This window comes from Cydia fagiglandana, chromosome 16, assembly GCF_963556715.1.
Source record: "Cydia fagiglandana chromosome 16, ilCydFagi1.1, whole genome shotgun sequence".
Taxonomy (NCBI): domain Eukaryota; kingdom Metazoa; phylum Arthropoda; class Insecta; order Lepidoptera; family Tortricidae; genus Cydia; species Cydia fagiglandana.
The window spans coordinates 1,075,238-1,098,465 of NC_085947.1; the positions used below are offsets into that span (position 1 = coordinate 1,075,238).

The 23,228-nt window shown below is 36.9% G+C and overlaps 1 protein-coding gene across 3 annotated transcripts in view; it reads right to left on the reverse strand.

The window, feature by feature from the left end:
• Positions 1 to 9,655: 9,655 nt before the first annotated feature.
• The window catches only part of LOC134671696 (phospholipid phosphatase 3-like), a 130,722-nt gene continuing 117,149 nt past the window's right edge, over positions 9,656 to 23,228 (reverse strand). For 2 of the 3 annotated variants that reach the window (XM_063529525.1, XM_063529526.1), the window contains exons 3-7: positions 21,843 to 21,997; positions 16,849 to 17,069; positions 14,904 to 15,027; positions 13,742 to 13,924; positions 9,656 to 13,144 (exon numbers count right to left, since the gene is read on the reverse strand). In XM_063529525.1, coding sequence (XP_063385595.1) covers positions 13,019 to 13,144; positions 13,742 to 13,924; positions 14,904 to 15,027; positions 16,849 to 17,069; positions 21,843 to 21,997 — 809 coding nt within the window. In that variant the 3' untranslated portion in view covers positions 9,656 to 13,018. The remainder of the gene's footprint in view (positions 13,145 to 13,741; positions 13,925 to 14,903; positions 15,028 to 16,848; positions 17,070 to 21,842; positions 21,998 to 23,228) is intronic. The other variant, XR_010099256.1, reaches the window with a different exon arrangement.

Below are 23,228 nucleotides of genomic sequence, written 5' to 3' on the forward strand. Positions count from 1 at the left end.
TCTGTACCTAGTACTATTATTTATTCTGTGGCTAAGCTAAGATAATTTTTAACAAGTAGATGTATACCTTGATAAAACATGGCATTTAATTAAAAAACAATGACATTGTCCGTCACACATAACATAATGTCACGCAAGCGCCCTGCGTCGCCTACATGAAACAGCAGGCTCAGGCATACATTTTCGCTGTGCGGTAAAAAGAGAGGAGTGTCTGTACAAGATGTCGCGATACGAGTAATTTATAGTAATCGCGGGTAGCGCCGCCATCGCGCACAATGGTACAGTCGCGCTCATAAATAACTACACACATTTGCTCTTTATTCCAAAGCTGTAGGGTTACGAAATGTGCACATATTTATGGTTTTGGCACACTTTCTACTGCAATCCGCTTGTGCCCATCAGGTAGGTAGGTAATTATTGATTCATGTTTTTTGAACATGGACACAGCGCAGCGGATGTCATTCAACATCTAGAGCAGAGTTGGCTAAGAGTGTAAACCTGCTAAAACCAATTTTGAATTTAGAGTACTTTGTACCTATTTCTATTGACATTTAAAGTTAAAAGTAAATAAAATACAACCAACCAATCAACAACGCCAACCAACCAACCAACCAACCAACGTAATATAATTATAAATTATTAGCTCTGAAGACGCTGGGTTCGATTCTGAGGGCTTACCGCGAACCACGTTCAACGTGTTGCCTCTCTATCGCACTTGTAAATTTGTCCGTAAGGTTGACAGGGAGGCAACACTTCGAACGTGGTTCGCGGTAGGCTCTCTGGCTTTCGCCACCGGTGGACTAGCGGCGCGATTCGGGAAATGAATTAGTGAATTCACTAGATATGAAATAGTAAAGATATGTAACGTTCCTCGGAAAAATGTACCTTATGGCGGCTGGCGCTTACGCCGCTCCAATATTCAGCCGGGGCAAGGGTACCTTTTGCTGTAGAACGTCACACATCTTTACTATTTCATATCTAGTGAATCTCTAATTAATTTCCCGAATCGCGCCGTAAGTCATTTTATTTCTTTAGAACAGTTAGTGTATGACATATATTTCTGTTATAATTTGTTTTACTCGTTATTTTAAAATGCATTGTTCTGTTAGTTCGTACTGACTACTGTTACAATTACTATGTATGGGAGAGCGCGCACAATAGTTTCGTAACGCGCAGCCAAGTCCTAACGATATTAATTGCCGGGGGCACGGAAGTGCATTAATTTAATTACCACCGTTAGCTGTTTATCGAATCACGGGAGAAAAGTGAACTTTCTTTACTTTAGCGAGCTGTCAAGAAATCAGTGCGGTTACCACGAGTTGACACTTGACGTTTACGTTGGCGACTGCTTAAACTCGATTGCAGTACATAGTATGTACATGTACGATCGTACATCGATAAACGCCAAACGGGTTGTCACGTGATACGAATGGACGAGGCCAGAGTACCCAAGCGCCTTCTAGAAGGCCGACCGGAGGGCCGCAGAGGTAAAGGCAGGCCCAAGCTCAGATGGTTGGATGGCGTATACCAGGACATCAGGATCTTAGGAGTGAAAAGTTGGAGAAGGAAGGCCACCAACAGATCGGACTGGAGATACTTGCTCCACCAGGCTAAGGCCCACCCGCGGCTGTAATGCCTCAGATGATGATGATGATGATGGGTTATCTCGGGTTGACAGATGGTACGAGTATCGCGACCATTTTCATACATTATTTAAGGATTGACGTTTTCTATCAACGATCATCTTAGGTTCACTACGAGTAGCACCATGCCACTAATCCGGGGTTAATCGGTTACTACCTGGGTTACCAAAGTTACTAGTACAATATGACTAGGTTAACGGCTAAGGGCCACTTGCACCATTCACTAACCCGGGGTACCGGTTAAACCTGGAGTGACCATGGTTACCAGTACAATTTGACACTTGGTTAACGGTTTAACCGGGTAACCCCGAGTTAGTGGGATGGTGCAAGTGGCACTTAACCGCTTAACTCCGGGTTAGTGGGATGTTGGCGCTTAGGTAGCTTGGTGCGGTTAGTTTATTTCTGGAATTCAATGCGCGCGCTTTACCGACATTTTTGTGGGGACCTTTGCATAAATTCTACAAAGTCTTCATCGAATGTTTCTCAGGTTACATATTTGATCCCTGAGCTATGTTAGAGGTTTGCGTAGGATGTACAGAGCTATGCGGGTTGCTATTTATAACCTAGGTTCTCTAGGTATTAGTACTTAGTATTTGAAAGTTATAGTAGACATTATATTGCCAGTAAATACTTCACGTAAGTACATTTCAATCATATCCAATTTATCAAACAAGCGAAATATCTTTGAAAAAATATACGACCACTCCCATAAAGAAGGAATGACCTTTTTGAGAATCGGGCAAAAATGTACCTATAGTCTGTATCTTTAGGTATTTAAAAAACAGTAAACAAAATCTACCCTCAAATAGCTTCTTAAGCCAGGTGAGGGTAGATGAATTGAAAACATTACATGATCAAATAACGTGGGTAAAGGTCAGGTCGTTCAGTGACAGATCCAGGTGGTTTTGTATTTGGTTGGTTAGTCAATAAATGTTACAACTACCCGAAAATGTACGAATTATTTGTTTACTTTTATTTAAGTACCTAAAGATATAGACTATATAGCCTATGTCATTCGGGTGATAAAATAAAAACGTATCAATTGATACCGTAAACGACACACTTTTGTGCCACTTGCACCATCCTACTAACCCGGGGTTAACCGGTTAAACCTGAAGTTACCATCGTTAATAGTACATTTGACACTGTGTTAACGGTTTAATCGATTAACCCCGGGTTAGTAGGATGGGGCAAGTGGCGTTTAGTCGGGTAAATACATTTCAGTAAAAATACCTAAGTACTATAATTATGAAGTATTCATCATGCACAGTGATCATGCATCAGAAAAATAAAGTTTATTTCTAAAATATATTCAGTGCAATCTGTTTGCCAAGTTTACTGTGACAGTATCAACTATGTATGTTAATATATTCGGCAGCATTTAGGTTAAGTGAATCAGGTTCATGTACTTATTCAATAATTATTCGGTGGAAACTGATTGAGCATATTGATTATGGAATATCAGGTACTTAACTGGGACGGTATAATATAAGGTACATTGGGGTAACTTCGACAACATAATAAAACTGAATTAAGCTTAAATTAAAAGTCCCTATTGATTGCTTCGTAGGGTGCCCAGAAGGTAATTTGAGGTAATTTTCAAATAAAATAAAATGACAAGCTGAAAAAAAAATATTGAGTTTCAGTTCTAAGTATGGGGAACCCACAAAATTTTTTGTTTTTTTTTTCTATTTTTGTGTGACAATCTTAATGCGGTTCACAGAATACATTTATGAAAGAAATTACCAAGTTTAAAAAATTACCAAGTTTCAACAGTGTAGTTCTTATAGTTTCGGAAAAAAGTGGCTGTGACATACGGACGGACAGACAGATAGATAGACATGACGAATCCATAAGGGTTCCGTTTTTTGCCATTTGGCTACGGAACCCTAAAAAAGGTTTCAAGTAAATAAAAACAAAACGGCATTGACAAGCGAATTCCTATAACCGTGTTCACACGAACGTTAACACATAAATTAGTCCTCTTTAAGATAAGTTAACTTTAAGATACGTCAAATATTACGTTTAGATACGATATGGATTAGATATGCCAGTGTCAAAAGTGAGGTTTTTGTTTGTGTTTTGGCACTGAGGGGTCATCCATTAATTACATCACACGTTTAGGGGGAGGGAGGGGGTCAAGAAAATGTGACATATTGTGATATGGGGGAGGGGGGAGACACAAAGTTTGTGACGTCACTTTAACTTCATCAGTAACCGAAAATTTATTTAAATTATTTTATTCGCTGTACATTTAAATAACAAGTTTTTAAAACGATAATCGTTTTTATTCGTTTAATTTTCTTTCCTAAGCAGTTTTGGGTTATAAAATTACTAATATTTATATCGTCAAAAATATGACGATAAAATATTAATAATACTTAGGTACTTACTTAATTCGATTTGGCGATTTCGTAGAAAAAATGTGACGTCACACTAGGGGGGGAGGGGTTTGCCAAATGTGACCAAGTGTGACAAGGAGGGGGGGAGGGGTCAAAAAACCTAGAAATTCGTGTGACGTAATTAATGGATGACCCCTGACTACTGACATAACTGTCTAATCCATATCGTAACTAGATGTAATATTAGACGTATCTTAAAGTTCGAATCGACCGTAGGGCGTAGGACACATTACGAAATGGAAACCTCCTCAGGATTAGTTTGATTCATGAATCTAGGATATACCTGGATCTGGCATGAGTGGTGGGGGTAACTGACAGAACGGGATAGTCTTATGTATCTTTCAGTAGGAGTAGCAGAGAAAGCGGTATTATTGCTTGTCCTTGTCACAGTCTCACTTTTTGTTTGTTCCCCACCTTTTTATTAGTATGGAAAATGGTGGGCAACAAATGAATTCGACCAATCACAGTGTCGCATTTGCGTATGTTTTGTCCCTCACGGAGGCACGCGTATACCACTTCTATGCGATCCTACCTTCTATGGTTTGATTACGTGGGCGTTAGGTAAAATCGTAGCTTTTTATATCCAGGGGAAACGCCAACCCGGGGTTAACCCGTTAAGAGCCAACAGGAGTGGTCATTTCTCCATACAAACGTACTCGACTGTTTCCTCCGTGGTTTTAGAAGCTAGAGCAATGATTTTTTCAACACAGATTATTATTGTCAATATCTGTGTCGGACCGTTTTACTCTTTTGATATTTTTATTTTTTAAGGCGCTAGAGCCCTTCAAACATGGCCAAAATGGCCTAATTTACTTTGCCGCAATGAGAGGCGTGGTATTCAAAACTGATACCAGTTAGCCTAAACAGCAAAACGGTCCCACACAGATAATTTCATAATCGTTTAGATTTCCAAATTTGGTTACGATTGGTTAAGTTTTGGAGGAGGAAACAGTCGAGTACGAAACCTCGATTCTTGAGATTTTTACGCGGGATTTTTCGCCTAAGCTGCAGTTGTCCCTATCGCACTAATTTTCGCACCATTAACACAGTGTCAAATTGTACTGTACCCATGGTAGCTCCAGGTTTAATCGGTTAACTCCAGGTTACTGGGATGGTGCAAGTAACGCTAAGCCCCATAAGTTTAGGACCAACATTAAAATTGAATAATCAAGTCAGTCCCTAATCAAGCCCTCAAAGGTCAGTGAACTTGCATTGTTTACCTCAAGTTATTTATAGTAAGAGGGCTTACCAGTGGCAGTTTAGATGACGGACACAGATAGTGTGGCCTCCCCTTTAGATCGTATCTTAAAAAGTTGACGGCTTAAAAAGTAAATTGCTAATTGTCGTGCTCTGTGTGCCATAATGTATTTTAGGAAAAAATGTAAGATAGCAATCTTAGTTAGGTACAGTAGGCAGCAGAAGTTGCTAAGCGGGTCAGGTATTCAAAATGATCTTGACGCGACTTATTGTTAAGAGAATAAGAGCGCGTCAAGGTAATTTTGAACATCGGGGGACGCTTAGCAACTTCTGCTGCTGACTGTACTTCCTTCGTGTCTCGTGTGTCTTCTTGTATAATAAACCAAATGTTAAAAGAACGTGATAGTTTCTGTAAAAAATTCGTAGAACAACCCATTTCAACGTTTTTTTTACGTTTAATTTTAGGTTGTGCATTACGGCCCGGCGGGATAACTTGGACTCCTTCTTGAGAGACGAGTGGAAAGTGGGGCGGCCTTTGCCCAGCAGTGGGACACAGTGGGCTTTGAATAATATACAGCTTTTCAATCTCGTATCCTTAACACGGTACACGACTGAAAACCTCTCCATTATATCACGATTGTATAAAATACTATTATGTGACACTTTTAAAAACCAAGCAGTGAGGCACTGTAGCCGCCGGCGCCGCCTATTAGGGGTTGTGCACAAATCACGCGAGGTTCGACAGGGGGTGGGGGGGGTCACGAAAAAATCACGATAAATCACGTTGGGGGAGGGGGGTATAAGGAAACCTCACGTATATTTTACTACACAGTGAACGAAACTAAGAAAAAAAACCTACCACATGAGTAGATACTTTTTCTCGGTTTCGTTAAACATACATCTTCACTCTGTACTTCAAAATAGCGAGTTTATTTAACGGAAATAGAAAAATAAGCAAGATTTTCTATATACAGTACTATTTATCTTAAAATTAGGTCGAATTAAAAAATATCGAAAAAATACACGTGAGGTTGTATGGGGGGAGGGGGGTAGCCAAAAACCTCACCAAATATCACCAAGGGGGAGGGAGGGGTCAAAAAGTAGCCGAAAACACCTCGCGTGATTTGTGCACAACCCCTTATCAGCTTGTTATCTACCGTTAAAAAAAATAGCAATGTTTTGCATATAACTAACATTGCAACGAGATTCCATTCGTGCGCTCATCATCATTATTTCGCAACATTTAATACCGTGTTTCTAAATAAATAGCTCACAGGTACGAACCATTGCCTTAAATAAGCCAAGTCACGATGCTCGTGACAATCTCCGCCTACCCGAGACCAGAGACGAGTAAATTACAGACTGACAATCTCTAGAATAATTCCAGAATGATTGATTTAGATTTAAAGTGGTTCTGATTTATTGTGTGTGACATAAAAACTAACAACAACAGTCTGACTACCAGTGGACTTTATGTCTTGGCAAAGGTTTAAGGCAGGGCTCCCCAAACCCCGGCCCGCGGGCCAAATCCGGCCCGCGAAGCGTTCCAATCCGGCCCGCCGACAGCGTTCCAATCCGGCCCGCGGGAGCCGGGCTCCAGGTGTTCAGCCCTAAAAGTAGCAACCAGATAAACCCCTCCTCCCCCCTCGGCGCCGACGGTGGCCCGCGCGTAAATTCTGAGACGCAATATGGCCCTCAGGTAAAAAAAATTGGGGACTCCTGGTTTAAGGCAACCAATGTTTTGGCAATATGGTCTAAACCAGAAACATGGGAAACCTTTGTCAGTTGCCAACCCCATTTAGTACACCTTAAACTGTAAAGGATGACTCACGTTAGACCGGGCCGTGTCCGAGCTGGACCTTCCAGCTCGTCGTTTTCTATGGAAAGCATCACGTGATCGCCTGTCATGTCATAGAAAACCATAGAGGCCCGGACATGGCCCGGTCTAACGTGAGTCATCCTTAATACCGTTCTTTTCAACTCACATTGAAATAGTCTGTGCGGAAAGCGAACAGTCGCAGTTTGTATTGGATTGGTTTCCATATATTCCACGACTCTTTTCTTTTCGCACAGACTCTAAACAGTGTTACAGTGGTAAGCACCAAACAAAATACCTTAAAAAATATAAGGAACAAAAGCTTAGAGGTCATTGAAAAGATTCAACCCCATTGAAGAATCGATATTCTTATTTGTAAAGTCTTCTGGTAAGTATTCTCTCCGAACGTCTGTATTTTTATAACTATCATATTGATCAATTGAATTGAATTGAATTGATCTCGCAAACCTACAAATAGACCAATTTCGAACGACTTAAGGCTACCTATACATATAAAAATATGATATTGAGTAGCTTGGTCAATCTTTAATATACACCTGTCTTTGTGGGATGGGACGCTACAGTTTATTTTATTGTGATGTTTCGCTTGTTTCAAGAATAAAATAATTGTTTAACGGCTGTTCAATGCTTGAACAAGTCAGGGATGCCAACTTAGTGGTTTTACCACTAGATTTAGGGGGAAATAAACCAGCTAGGGGTTTTTTTAGGGACTAAATATTTTAGTTGGTTTTTTTAGGGTTTTTTTTAGGGTAGAAAAAGGCGGCAAATTTGAAAAATGTAGGCGAGAAGGGATATCGTCTCATAGAAAATTTGAATTTCGCGCCTTTTTCTACTGACAAGTTTTGCTTGACCATCTATAACGTTCATATGTATGTATGACCACAAAAATGTCGAACCGGTTGAAAATCATAATAATTTACTAAATTCTGGAAAATGTATAAATAAAGAATTAATTAAACGTATAATTTCTTTTATGTTTTTATTTAGTGGGTTTTCCAAAATAATAGTAGTAGTTTTAGGGGTTTTTAAGTTGAGCTCTAGGGGTAAAAAAGAATTGGAGTTGGCAACCCTTGAACAAGTTTTATAGCGAGCGGTGACAAAAACGACCAAATGCTGATATCAACGAGGTTATTCGGAATATATTTATTTATTTTAATCTTTATTGCACAAAACATGAAGGTACAAATGGCGCACTTAATGCCTTAAGGCATTCTCTACCAGTCAATAAATGGGTCACACTAGAAAGATTAAGTAGGTGCAGTGTCTTTAAAGTAAATGAATTTGTAAACCAGACTATAACTTTATAAGAACATAATATTTGATATCTACTAACTAGTCGGACTAAGCTAACTGTGTAAGGCATTAGCAATGACATCATTAATGTCAAATTAATGAAAAAATCGAAAACTTCTCATATTTTTTGCAGGGGAATTGAAATTTTCCATTACCACAATAAAAGCTTTTCCTTGTTTTCTATTAAATTTCCTACAATTTTCCAACTTTTTGGAAGATTACTAAAATTTGCTCATCAGCACATATGTGATACATATCTGATGATTTTAAATATAGGCGACTAGGCATCTATAAAACTTGCAGATACGTTTGTGTGCGATGTGAATTGAAGACCCAAACCAAACCTCAAGTTGAAGAGTTTTCTCCAACACAATATTTGCGATGAGAAATTTCTAGGAACACCGCTATTAATTATCACTGGCTTCAGCTAATACCTTAGTAGATACTGTTTACTATCCCGACAGGTAGCGTTTAAACTACGATTTTTACGAATTTCTTCTGTCTTTATCTAAGAGAATATAGTGTTACTCTATATAGAGTTACTGTCATCGTAAATTATGTAGCCGGGCATTTTCACTTAATTGAACACCTTTTACGGTCGGTTAACAATCGTTACAAATCTGACGGTCAATGTCAAATCCCATACATTTTGTCAGGAATGTAACGGTTAGACGTTACCGAAACACGACTTAAGTCGCGCTTAACTTGTACAAGTTAAATGAAAATGCCCAGCCACAGTACATTTACTGACATCTTTCGATAAGATTTGTTGAGATTTCGTCAGTAAAATAGAACAAAGAAAGCTGTACTCATCCTTTTCTTTTCAGTGCTAGTACTAGCGTAATACAAAGACAGTATGATTCTCTGTCTATGTTCAATTCACCTGTCAGACAACTCTTCTTCTTCTTCTTCTTTCCCCTGCCCTTATCCCACGTTATGTGGGGTCGGCACAACATGTTTTTCTCTTCCAGTCTCCTCTGTCTTTCTTGTCCTCAGCGCTCACTCCTTTCTTTCTCATATCCTCTTTCACACAATCCATCCATCGTTTTCACCTGTCAGACAACTAATCTACCCATCACAAAGACGATCGTCAAGGCCGTATTAAAACCATTTTTTTTAATCTGAATCGAGCTACAGGAGAAATATCAAGTTGTTTATTAACACTTACGGTGCCGGGTGCCCCGTTTCCGGTACAAAATGAACACACATACGTGTTCTTGGCAGTGAAAGTGTTAAGACTCTTATAAAGCTACGGGATAAAGGATAACTAAAACAATTGTTATAATAAAGATTGTCTATTAATTACTCAAAGACAGCATACGATCAAACACAGTCTACGCTTAAAACTAATATTTACAAAATTAAAAATAACATTAACTAATCTCCATTTAAATGCCGGGAATGTCAGAATGTCAATATTCAAAATAAATAAAAATATAACAGAGTTTAGACAAGGACAACTCGTTTTTTCGTAGTGGTCATACAATTAAAACATAATGTCAAATATACCCAAAAATAAATATTAGAGCGGTGGGGCTGTCTGGAACACAGTCGAACTGTTTTACAGTATCGTAATGGAACAAATAATTTATAATAAGTATAAAGTAATTGTTTTAACCTTTTCTATGGTACAAAATAAACCTCGAATCTTTATACTCTTATTTTTTTAATAGGATGGATAGGACCAAATGGCGGGAAAGGGGGGAGGCCTTTGCCCAGCAGTGGGGCACATTTATAGGCTGATAAAAAGAAAAAGTTCTTAAATAGCTTCAGGTGTTTCGAATAGCCCCACGCAATGATATGAATATGCAGCTAGCAATCTTATTTCGATTGTAACATAAAGAACTCTAAGGATTTCACCATTACATACTTGTAATTTCTTTTCATGTATTTGTTTTTACAACTTAATGTATCCTCTTAAGTCCCAAGGTCCTACCTATAGTACTTATTCAGTTCGATGAAATTTAAATCTTATTCAATTGGAACAGAGTAGCATTTGTTTTGTTTCGTTCAGTTTTCAAACAAAACCATAATCGACTCTATTCCCTGCACTAAAGCTTCAGTGGCAAATTCTAAATTAAAAAAAAGTATTACCACTACGAAAATAATTCTAAATAGTCCTGACTTAAATGTATAAAAAGTCAAGATCAAAAATATATACACTTTAGCACGAACACTGTCATGTCATATATGATCTGGAAGGTAGTAGTTTCTTCTTCATTTTTTAAAGATATCTGTTAAAAGTGTAGACATTTTTAACTTTGACTTCATAAACGCAGTACATAATTATGTGTAACTAATTAACTCTAGGTGGGTACGATTTTAAACTTACGACTAGACAGGTACTGTACAGTAAATACTGTCTGTTAAACAATTAAATATAATTAATAAGTTAATATAAGTAGACGGTTGCTTACAGAAATCTATCACTAATTGCTTTGAAGCATCAACGTATAGCGTAGTGCTAGGAGAGCTAGCTTGTGTTTTTTTAACCTTTTAACCGCCATATAATTTTTCATCGAGCGTGCTCGTATCACCGGCGGTACGTAGTTACACGAAATTTTGTCTTATTTTTTATGAGACCGCGGCGAAATGAGCCCGATTTAGTTTGTCTTATATATCAGTCTTCGGCGGTTAAAAGGTTAAACAGCGATTTACATATGACCATAGTTGTGCTAATTCGGGACACGAATACTAATCGATGTTTATTATTAAATTTTATTGACATAAGTATATTTATGCATTTGCTTAGGTAACTATTAGAAATCCTGTATTACTGTAAACAGGTTCAATATCATACATGTCGAATATCGTGTCTCTTATCCTCTAGCCGCCCATACGTCAAACCTTGCCAAGCAAAAAGAAATTTTATTTTGTCAACACAGAGTTCAAATTAGAATGGAATAGGGGACCTTTTTATAGGTCTCTGGGTGGCTAGAGGTTAAGCTAAAAAACTTTAATACTTGCCATCACTTTAGTGTTCGTAGCCTGAGTATGCACAGGTATGGATTTAAACAGTTTTTTTAGAATGGTTTTGGTACATTTTTTTGCGAATTTTGTATTTTTTAGCATAAATGCCTTCTAACATTTTAACACTAAATGGTCTTTTAAAAGAATTTAAGTATATCTAATTCTATGAAACAAGATGGATGCTGGCAGATATCTTATTTCTAACGATTTATATTTTTATTATTTACCTAAACGAAACATCACTGGTATTAAATCTTTACTTTAAAGACATTTTACAATACGTCTTCGAGAGGGGTTAGTTCGGATCCTGGGGCTACTTTGATCTATAAAAATCATCAGAGACCCAATTTCGCATCATTATATACTCATTTAATCACTTTCAGATACATACGTGTTTCACATTCATTCACGTCGTAAAGTATAGAAAATTTGTACTCAACTCCTATGATTTTTAAAATTCCATTAGCCCCACGTTATGGTAGAAGTACGCACTGTAAGATAAAAACAGAGCGAAGTCTTCTATAATCTCACGATATAATATAATCAGACGCATATACTTTTTTCGACTTTCGTTGACCTTTTTTCCGTAATTTTGCTAAAAAAATTCACAAAATAACAAGATTATCTAAGCTATGGGCACAGTTCTCTAAATGTTATTTTTTTAGTCATTCTCTAGTTAGTCGTTAAGCCTCAAGTGTTTTTTTAGAAAAAAAAAGAAATGAGTTTAAACGATTTAGGTATAACGTCTTAAATGCATTAAGACAGTCTTGTTTATCTGTACTTTTTGACTTTAACAAATACGTTAATTAATGTCAAAAAGTTCACACTACATTGATTGATTTTGAATGATATAATTTACCTTTGTAGATCAAGACAAAAGTTCTACATAACAATGAGTAACTATAGATATTTATTCAGAACTTTCAATAACTTGTGATTATTAAGAAAATGATGTTTTAAGCAAACACAGTTTGTCTCAAATCCAAATGATTACAATTAGTGAGTTATGCACTACCAAAAATCACAAACCGTCGGGTGACAAGCAAAAGTCACTAAGTACTATCAAAAAATTGAAGTAACAATGCACTTTTTTACACGGTTTACTGTCCGATAATTTCAATGGTGTTAGTTAGTGACTTTTGCTTGTCACCCGACGAAATACAAGTTACGTTTCAACAGGTTTATTCATTTAGTTAGGTAATATAGTGGTCCTCTATTATATCTACGCAGTGCTCTTTTATTTTAATTTTTTGCAAGTCTTTCATAAAATCACTCAAGTCACTAAAAAGCATTTAGATTAGAATTAATTTAAAATAATATGTATTGTAATCATTCTTTCGTTGTCTATTGTCATTGATTGAAAATTATGTCACATCTGTTTATATATGTCATATCATAAAACAAATGAAAGATGAAAGTGGCCTTTACTAATTCCCAAACACTAAATCTCACTTAAGAAATTTACTATGATTTGTACGCTTTAGACACTAACACTCAAATTGCTACACGTCAATTTTCCGAACACTCTTCTACACTAAGTATCATGTTGTACATATTCACTAATGTTCGCAATAACCCCAACCGGGGTGAGATTGTCCATTGCAAGCGTGCACAGCTTCGAGTAGGGCACGGTAGGGTACTCTGGCGCACGTTTAGCACGCTTACACAGCTTGAGGCTAGGGCATCATGACCCGATTCGGCAGGAGCTTGGTGTCAGGGTTGTGGTGGGTTCCGTCGCTGCTGGAGATGTCGCTGGTGCTGACCACGGCTGGTTGGGAGAAGTTCTTGCAAAGTACTAGTACCTGGAAGAAGAATAATGATTAGTACCTATTTCGTACAATATGGTTAGCCATAATTTGTTCTAATACAAGATCGTGCTTAAATAGAAACGTGCCGGTTCTAGGAACATTTGTTTCGAGTTTTGTTCTGCAGGCTTAATGTTGCAAGCTAATGCACCTACTAATTTATGTAAGTGTAGTAACACTACCGTCGATGTAAGTATATAATAGTACCGTAAATAGCTCCAGGAAAATTGAGGGTTAATAGCTACCGTCACTCAGTGTGAATAGGGATGGCTGAATAGGGACAAAATATAAAATGTAACTTATCTCACAATTACGTAGAAAATATTCAAATAGATTCAAAGTAATAGTAGATTTTGTGTGATACAATATTTGTGTGGGTATTTTTTTTATAAATTGTCAGGTAAATCACGATGTAGGTTTTTTCCCTGTTCACCCCAGCCATCCCTATTCACCCCAACTCACGGTAGTGGAGAAAACTTGGAAAAAGGGAAGCACGTAGGCGATTGGCTGCCTAATGTCAATCTATAATTCGAACTACTTTAAAGCTACCCGAATTTCTGTTTCATTGGATCCTTGAGAAAATGCCAGACTTACCGTGTACAAAGCGCTGATTAACCCCATACTGGCGCCCGCTAGCACATCGTACCAATGATGCCTGTGGTCCGACACCCTTGTCAAAGAGCACACCGCGGCGTAACCCAGGCACACGGCTTGTACCAGTGGCACGATCAGCACCGAGCGACTGTGCCAGCTGAATGCACGCCGTTGGAGGTACCACTGCAAGTAAAGAAAGAATTTTAGGTGTGCCATAAATAATAAACGTCAATGGGGGGAAATACCGTCTATCAGGTAAGACCATTTACAAGCTGTTTCGTCCCTTTTACTCTTGAGCTTGTACACATATTCCACTTATAGAAGGTCGGTAGAGAAGGAGCGAAGCTCTTCCTTTGTAACTTTTTGTGTCTGAGCGCAGTCAGCGAAGTACGCATACAATGACGAGAGTTCCTGTCCTATGACGGTATGGTCTTCCCAGCTCAAAATTGTATATAATGTAAAAGTACAAGTGCTCGACATGCTAATGCCCAATAGATGACATCTTGCTGTCACCTCTATTGACAATGGCTTAAGTTTCAAGATGACAATGTACTGGGACTGTGTCGAGCACCACTACGTTTACCTTGCCGGTCGTCTCCACATTGATTTTACTACTACTACTATTAGTTGCCACATTTTAGACGGGATATACTTATTCATACATCAATCATCATGAATCAAACATACAAATTTGTTTTGTGTGTCATTTCCAAGATGTTAAATAAATGTATTTCTTCTTCTTCTTCTTAAATTACTCAGATGGAATAAAAACTAACTGCCCGTAAATATATACCCTTCGCGGGGTTTCGATTCAGTTATCTCAGTTATTGAATGAAATTGTGTTGGCCATACCTTCTAAAAAGTACCATTAAACTGCAGTGCTTAGGAATCTCACGTTTTTGTCCCTTGTGTGTTTTTTTACCCCACCATAATAAGAATCAATTGTAATAAAAAATAACAAGATGGGGTTAGAAGAAACAAATAATTTTAAATAACTAAAATAATCATGTCTCAATATCGTTGCAAAATTACGCGATGTCTTTTTTATTATTTATTTATAATTATTTCATTTATTTATTATATCTATATTAATTATATCTGGAATAATATGTAACCGTGTAGTAGCTGCTTGTGAATAATAGTGTATTTAAAATGTATTTACCGCTAGAAAGAGTCCGCAGTAGACAGAGAGTGAAGAGTGTCCGGACGGGAAACTTCGGATAGCATCGATTCGCTGGTACTGGGAGTAGTCCGACGTGCACTTATATTGGGTCACGTATGTCGACCTGCGCAAAAAGTCACATTTAATACTGTTTTTACCTATATAACACTGATTTCTGGCTTCCCAGAAAACCAGCACCGTTGACCACGCTAGTCGTGCTAGCCGCATCGCTGAGTGGCTACCATTTCGGCTTCCCATGTCTATTTATATTTTATTTACTTCTTTGAATTTAAGAAGGCTTCCAACAAGGTTTTACGAAGGTATAACTCCCACGGAATCTATTTATTTACTGTATAACTATAGGATAGGATATGCAATCTTACGGCTGATATGATGATGATGATGAAATAATTCATGAAATATTATAATAAGTACCTAAGCAACAACAATAAACCTTAAAATATGAAAATATTAATTAAGTATATCTACCGTGCATAATATTATTGTTTTACATAAATTTTAATTGCATTTACATTAATTTTACGACTGTAAAAGATTACAAGTAGGTTACAGATTGCTATATTGGCTTATCAAGAACCTAATCTCGTTCGAGATTGTTTCCTGCATGCTGTTTTAAACCGGATTCAGAAAAAGGAGAAATTTTGTTGTTTTTTTGTTGATTAACAATGATGTAGTGTCAAATCAGACTGCCCAGCATGACTTAAAGTCATGACCAAGGCCAAAAGTATGAAAACAAACTTACATACTTAGGTAGTAGATACCTATATGAGAATAAAAAAACTTATTTTTTACAAAACAAGTAGGATGACTTTATACTTGCCGACATATTTTTAAACTTTTGGGGTGTTTTTGGTTATCAATATACAATAACAGCGTGGAACATGTGATACCTTTAGACGCATAAAACCACAAACGCGAAATAGCAATCCCAGGTTTTTTGGTATTTTGCGGACTTCTAAAAAATATTACGCAAAACGCCAACTACGCATAATACCACAAACGCGAAATACCAACCTGACGTGTTGTGGTGTTTGGCGAGTCGCATATGACGTACGTAGTAGAATTGCGCGCGTATTCTTCAGTTAAATTTGAATATATTGAGCATAATGGCAGTTTGTTTTCTTTTATTTACGATAAAAATATTTTTTAGTGTAAATAATTACGTCTGAGTAGAAGTATTTTTTATCATAATCTAATTGAGGCACTACTTCTTATTTCCGTATTCCCATTGTTCAAATATACATTTTATTTATAAGATTTTCACACGTTTTGGGAACAAAGGGAAACCATCCATTAGCGCCTACCTATTGTAACAATACACAGTTATGTGCATCACAGGTCAACATATACTTAGCCTAACTGTGCCAGTGAGTTAATATGCTGACATATCAACATCTGGTCGAATCTGTAGGGCAGAGGGCAGCTATTATCAAATTTTGCAGAAAGGGAATGTAGGGCGATCTAAATATTCTAATTTGTAAACAAAGTTATTGGAACTTTTACTAAAATTATCATGTTGAGTTTACTAAACTTTGTTTTAAATACTTTTTAGGTATTTTTTTGCGGTCACTAAAAATAAGAATTACTTGAATATTATTAGTGACATTCATACGTTTGATTCCAATTTTCATATTGTTTTATACAATTTCAGTCACTACTCTGTCAATAAATAATATTGTCATTAAAATTATTCATTCAATCATTTTTACTGATATATTCTGGCGCGCGTTGTTAAAAACATATAGGAAATCAATATTAAATGCATATATTTTTTTAATAAATGGCAAATAAATTTCAAAAGATTATTTATCTCGATCCTTTACCCTAACAAAACAACCCTTACCAAAATTAAACGTGTTTCTAATAAATCATTAACTTTTCTGTCGAAGTGTACATTCTCGCCCCACTTCTACTTTATTCTTACCCCTCACAAGTCTCCAATTTATCTGGCTTGCACAGCTCGAAGAACGTCGGCCGGGGAGACCCGACCACACACTTGATCACCTCTAATATGATCAGATTGAACACGGCGCCGTATATGTAGTCCTTGTAGATGAGGGCGGCGGTTTTCGCGCTGGTGGATAGTCTGCTCTTCTTGAGGGAGTATTCGTCGTCTCGGTGTAGAGAGGTTTCGACTGCCCATAGCTGGAACAAAGTAAAAGCGGGGTGAGAAGAGGACACGTTTTTTTTAATGTGTTTTAATTAAGTTGTTTAAATGTATTAAAATTCCGTAATTGAAATATTTTGATGCGACTTTATTCCTTCGTCTAGTCTAGTGTAAGATTAGCCAACATTTATTATAAATTTGACTGTAATTATATCTTTAATTTTGTTCTACATGATTATTTATTTAACCAGATTTAATTATAAAATTCTACATCCTAAACACAATTATAGTTCGTTTTTTTTAGCATTAGAAAGAACTCCACAGAAGTAAGCGTACAGTTTTTATCAGGCTCTTTAATTGTCAATAATTATTGAATTATCTAATGTAGCACGGTTAGTACATATAATTTACTTCAAATTATTACCGCTAAAAGTGCCGGATTTGGAACCACAAGCTTACTTCTGCGAAGTTCTTTCTAATGCTAAAAAAAACGAACTATAGGTTGCGTTGTTTTATCACAGATTTTCTATGGCCACCTCCTGTCTCGTCATCAGATCAGCTCCATGTCATCATAATATTGCATTGTCATCCGATTTACATATCTAAGTATGCAAAATTCAGCTCAATCGGAAAGTGGGTCAAATGTAGCTTCCAAAATTTGACCCACACTAACTAACATATGTATGTATCTACATAAATACATGGGTAAAATAAATAAAAACTTTGAAATAATAGCGCAGTCCGACTCTATTTGATTTCTAACCATAAATATGTATGTGTCGCAGTCGGATCGTATAATCCGCCGTATTACATTACGGCTAGCCGTTTTCAAAAACAGGGGCGTTTTGGAATGCGGCGGTTTAACGATTAGCCGTATTGAATACGGCTGAATGAGAATCCGCCGGAATGTATTCGGCGCCATACGTTCTTCAACACGGCTAGCCGTAATGTAATACAGCGAGTCATTAGCCGCCGCTTTGACAGTTTTTAGTTCCCATTTTTAACACTCGTGGCGCTGCCTGACAAACGCTGGGGTGTCCATCAAATCTGGAGTTTGTCGGACTATTTCTTTTCAAAAAAAATTTCCTCCGCAACTTAACTAGACGGAGCCCCTCTTCGCGGGGCTCCTATTTCTGAGCGGTTTGCCCTTCGGGCATCTGAAGCTACCTAACGAACCTAACCTACCTACCTATTGATTAAGTGAGACGTCCGTGAAAACATTACACTTTGGGGAAAAAAGCGTAGGTAGGTAATTAGGTTAGGTTCGTTAGGTAACTTCAGATGCCCGAAGGGCAAACCGCCCAGAAATAGGAGCCCCGCTTGCGGGGCTCCGTCTATTTAAGTTGTGAAGGAAATGTTTTGGAAAAGAAACACATGTAGTGCGGTGGGACCATGGTAGAAATAAATTAAATTGCAAACATTGTCAAACTCCGGTTACGTAGGCGACCGAAAGAACTGGTCACTCTACAATGTACGATGCGGCTAAACGTGGGCCGCCTTATTGAAGAACGTATCGCAGTGACAATCCGGCTAATCGTCGAACCGCCGCATTTCAAAACGCCCCTGTTTTTGAAAACGGCTAGCCGTAATGTAATACGGCGGATTATACGATCTGACTACGACATATGCACTAGCGTTGGCATATTTCTGGGAAATATCGCAAAATAATGTATGAATTTTGTAATTTATTTATTTCATGAATAGTTACGGAAATCTGTGGTTTCACTATACACTAAACAGTATTAAATTTTAATTAAGTATTATATTTATGAATTGAACTTTGTTTCTTGTTTATACTAAAATTTAGCCGGAACCACGATTAGGTATAGGATTAATTTTGATGTTTTCCTCGTTAATACAGTTAAATAATATCCTTAATTGTAAAAATGATTTAATATTGAATGTGGTATCCTTCATTGGCTGTTTGCGTAATTTTCTTTTAATTGAAGTCGGTTTACACTATAAATATACATACATGTATTTATTCAATTCAATTCAATTCAATATATTTATTTCAGACTGCATAGGTCCATAACATTGTTAGTATTACAAGTACTTACATTTAAGAGTTAGTGCCTACATACTAAACATACATTAAAATAATTAATAATTATTATAATATCCACGACACAAAACTAATTAACATGTAATAATAATATATCAAAATTAAAATTAAAATCAGTATTAAACAATTAAATTCCTAATTATTTTACATTAAAAATGAGAGGTCTGTCGCCTGTATGCAAATAGTTCCAATGCCTCATAACAGGGCACTCACACTTTTCAGTAACAGCACTCAGGAGGCTATTGGTACTCTCTCGCACTCTGCGCATCAGGGAGGCAACACGTTTCCGCAGTATCGTATTAAAGCCATCCGTGTTAGCCTCTAGAAACATGCGCGACGCGCTGCACCAGCGAGGCAGCCCCAACAGCATCCTGAGGGCGTTATTGTACTGGACTCTTAGACTATTGATGGTTTTTCGAGTGTAGTTGGTCCATAGGCTGCAGGTGTAAAAGGTCTGGCAATACGCTTTAAACAATGTGATTTTTACGTCACGTGAGCACCTAGCAAACCTACGAACCAACATATTAGCTCTCATCGCTCTTATTGCTTGCTTTAATTTTGTATGCCGTACTAATATCTGAACATCAGAACAATGTAAATTTTCAGACTAATTATTATTATCACAATACATCATTCAGAGATGAAAACAATGGTGGAAAATCGCATGTTTTAATTTTTATACGCCGATAATGACATAGCTGTGCTGACCAAAATTAGTCGCAGTCAAATTTAAAAATTATTTCTTTGTATACTTGTTAAAAACAGGCTCCTTAAAGTAATCGGAAACTATTAAAATTTACAAAAACCGAACATCATCTTTGCATAATTTTTAACATTGGCAAATGGTTGAACCTTAATTGAGGTGTAAGCAGGCCACTGACGAGCCTTCCAAATGGATGCCGTTACAATGGATTCATCCAAATGGACGGCATCCTAATATTAGACATTGTACGTTTTTGACATTCACGGACTGATTTTGGATTGCCACTCAATTTGGACTGTTGGAAGGCTCGTCAGTGGCCACCTTAATTGTGTTTAGTGCGTTTCGTCGTACAAAATAAGTATGTTTGGAAGCATGATGCATTTTGCATAAACATGTAAGTAGATAAATAATTGACACGTTTTTGTGTAAAATTGCAACTATTTTATGTTTGTTCTTATACAATTACAGAGTTTTTTAAGCACCATAGTTATTTACTATTGTTTATATTTAAATTTTCATGATTCGCCTAATACTAGTACAAATTACCTCCAATGAATTTTAAATCTTAATGAAATGGAATAGAGTTTCTTTTATTTCGTTTCGTTCTATTTTAAAACAAAACAAATTCAACTCTATTTTCTAATACCGTCGATTCAAATTCGATTGCCGATTTTCCTTGTATGGTGGGCCGCTAGAGGTTAAGGAAGTAAGTGTTCATTTCAATAATATATGTACCTATCAATGTAACCTATTACCCTGTCGCATACTTCTGTTGTTTCTCCAATAAATAAATAAAGTAAAAAAATAATTTTAAATAAAAAAACGCCTTAACCCAGGAACTAAAAGTAAAAATGCGATTTGCTGATGTGTCTGAAACTTTGAAGTAATTATGTTAGGTGTAAGTTATTTGTGAAAAACCGGGCAAGTGCGAGTCGGACTCGCGCACGAAGGGTTCCGTACCATAATGCAAAAAAAAAACGGTCACCCATCCAAGTACTGACCACTCCCGACGTTGCTTAACTTTGGTCAAAAATCACATTTGTTGTATGGGAGCCCCATTTAAATCTTTATTTTATTCTGTTCTTAGTATTTGTTGTTATAGCGGCAACAGAAATACACCATCTGTGAAAATTTCAACTGTCTATAGCTATCACGGTTCGTGAGATACAGCCTGGTGACAGACGGACGGACGGACGGACGGACGGACTGACAGCGAAGTCTTAGTAACAGGGTCCCGTTTTACCCTTTGGGTACGGAACCCTAAAAATGGTCTGATTATGATTATAGATAAACTTCTATTTATGGAACTCGTGGTTTTATAATCTAGCGAACAAAATAATCACAAATAAATTCTTGTACCTATTCAATTATTTTATGACAGAAATTATTAGTGAGCTTGACACGCAATACAGTGGTTAACTTATAATTTGTGAATTTTTGTTATTTTCTACCTTATTGTTATAATATAAAGTGCATATTAAAAAGTACCTACAATAACCATCATAGATAAGCGGCGTGTTTTGAATATCGACTCAATTTCAGTTGTGATAAGGTAGAAAATCAAATGGATTAAAACCATCGGTCAATATATAGGGTTGTTAAGTGATTTTCAATTGTTTTTATTCAAAGGTCCTTCACGGGTGGTCAGATATAAAAGGATATCGGATAAGTCGTTTGTCGTGTCGTTTCATTACAAGTTTATTGTTTTCTATTGTTTCCTTTTCGAAGTGTGGTTTTATTACCTTTTTTTGTTACATACAGGATGTCTTTGGAAGTAAGAGTTCGATATTTTAGCAGATTTTTACATTTAATGGACTCGGTTGGAATTCGGATGTATTCCTGCAAAATTATCTTTAACCCGTGGAGCGCCCCAAAATTACCGTAGTCTGGAATCGTATACTAGTTACCAGCACACGTGTGACAGTTAGGGCGCTCCACGGGTTAAATACTCGACTTATCTAACTTTCTGGAAACTTTCCGCAAATTGCACATTTGTAGATCTACCCTGTATACAATAAACAAAAGACGAGTCAGTATACTTACAATAATAAAAGGCACGATGACAGTGACAGCTCCGACGAGTGAGAGGGAGATCGTGTCCCCCACGTGCGGGAAAGAGAGAGCAGGATCGTTGCATGTAAAACCGCTCCGCCGGCTCGGGATCGCGCCTACTTCTAGAAGGATGCATACTGCTGCCACTGTGTACAAGAGAAATAGAAATTATATAGCATTTGGTGGGAAATTATAGAAGATATAAAAAATCGTCTTCTAAGATGTAACTTCTAAATAAAATACAACCTGTATAGTGAACTACAGGTTGGCCCAAAAGTACGTTGTCAATTTTTTTAAGTAGGTATATTATTCTTACTATCATATCTTTTACAAAACGCAATCAAAAACAATTTTTTGTTACGTAACGGTCGTTATTAACATAATCGAAAATCCATTTTTACGGAAATTTTATGAAAAACTGCAGATTGTGCCTAAAACTAATCGAAAATAGGTAATAAGTGGGTCAAAGAGGGAACAGTGGCTCGGTAGAAAAAGACCGGGTACAGTGGCTCACTCAACTTTCAACACGAGAGAGGCGATATTTTTTGAGCCACTGTTCGAGCTGAGCCAGTGTTTCCGCCTGGACCCTACTTATTTAATTGATCTATTTTGGTTTCCAAAGATTGCTTTTATGTGCGTTAGACTAAAGTTAAACAAGTCCAAAGAGTAAATAATGAAGATAGAAGGGAGAACTAAATTAGGCCTCTGTTTACATGACAAGTTGCTCATTGATAGAAAAAAGTTCAATCACATGTTTTATTTTACCAGCCAACAGCCCGACATCAAAAGAGTTTTCTAATTGATTTTTTTGATGCTATTTTAAGTTTTAAGGGGTGGTAACCTTAATTTGTACTATGTCTGACTATGTATATTTAAATATTTGTTGAACCCCTCGTGATAATGTTGTTATATAACCAAGCAATTACAATTAAGATTCCAAAATGGAGCCACGAGCAAAAGCTAATGTTTCTAAAAGTGGAAATTTGAGCGCTTTGCGAGGGTTTCACTTTCAAGGCAGTGTAAGAAAAATTAAGCTACAGACTGAAACACAAAAAAATAACACCATACCAACGCAATAGGTAGGTATCATTCAAAATCATTATTTAAAAGCTAATATCACCAGCCAATACCTCTTGTGAATAAAATGCAACTTTCCCAACAGTTTTTGAATTAAATAAAGAAAGCCTTTTCCGGCTCACGGGTAAAAAATGATTTGTCCGCCTCGTCATTGCCGATTCTTAAATTTATCTTAAATATTCTTATAGGATAAATAAGTTCAAAGGCATACAATAAATAACCCTTTTGTTGCTGCAGCTTCCAAAAAAGAATAAACTGACGATGACGTCACGGTCATTTTACTCATAAAAAAATCAAGAA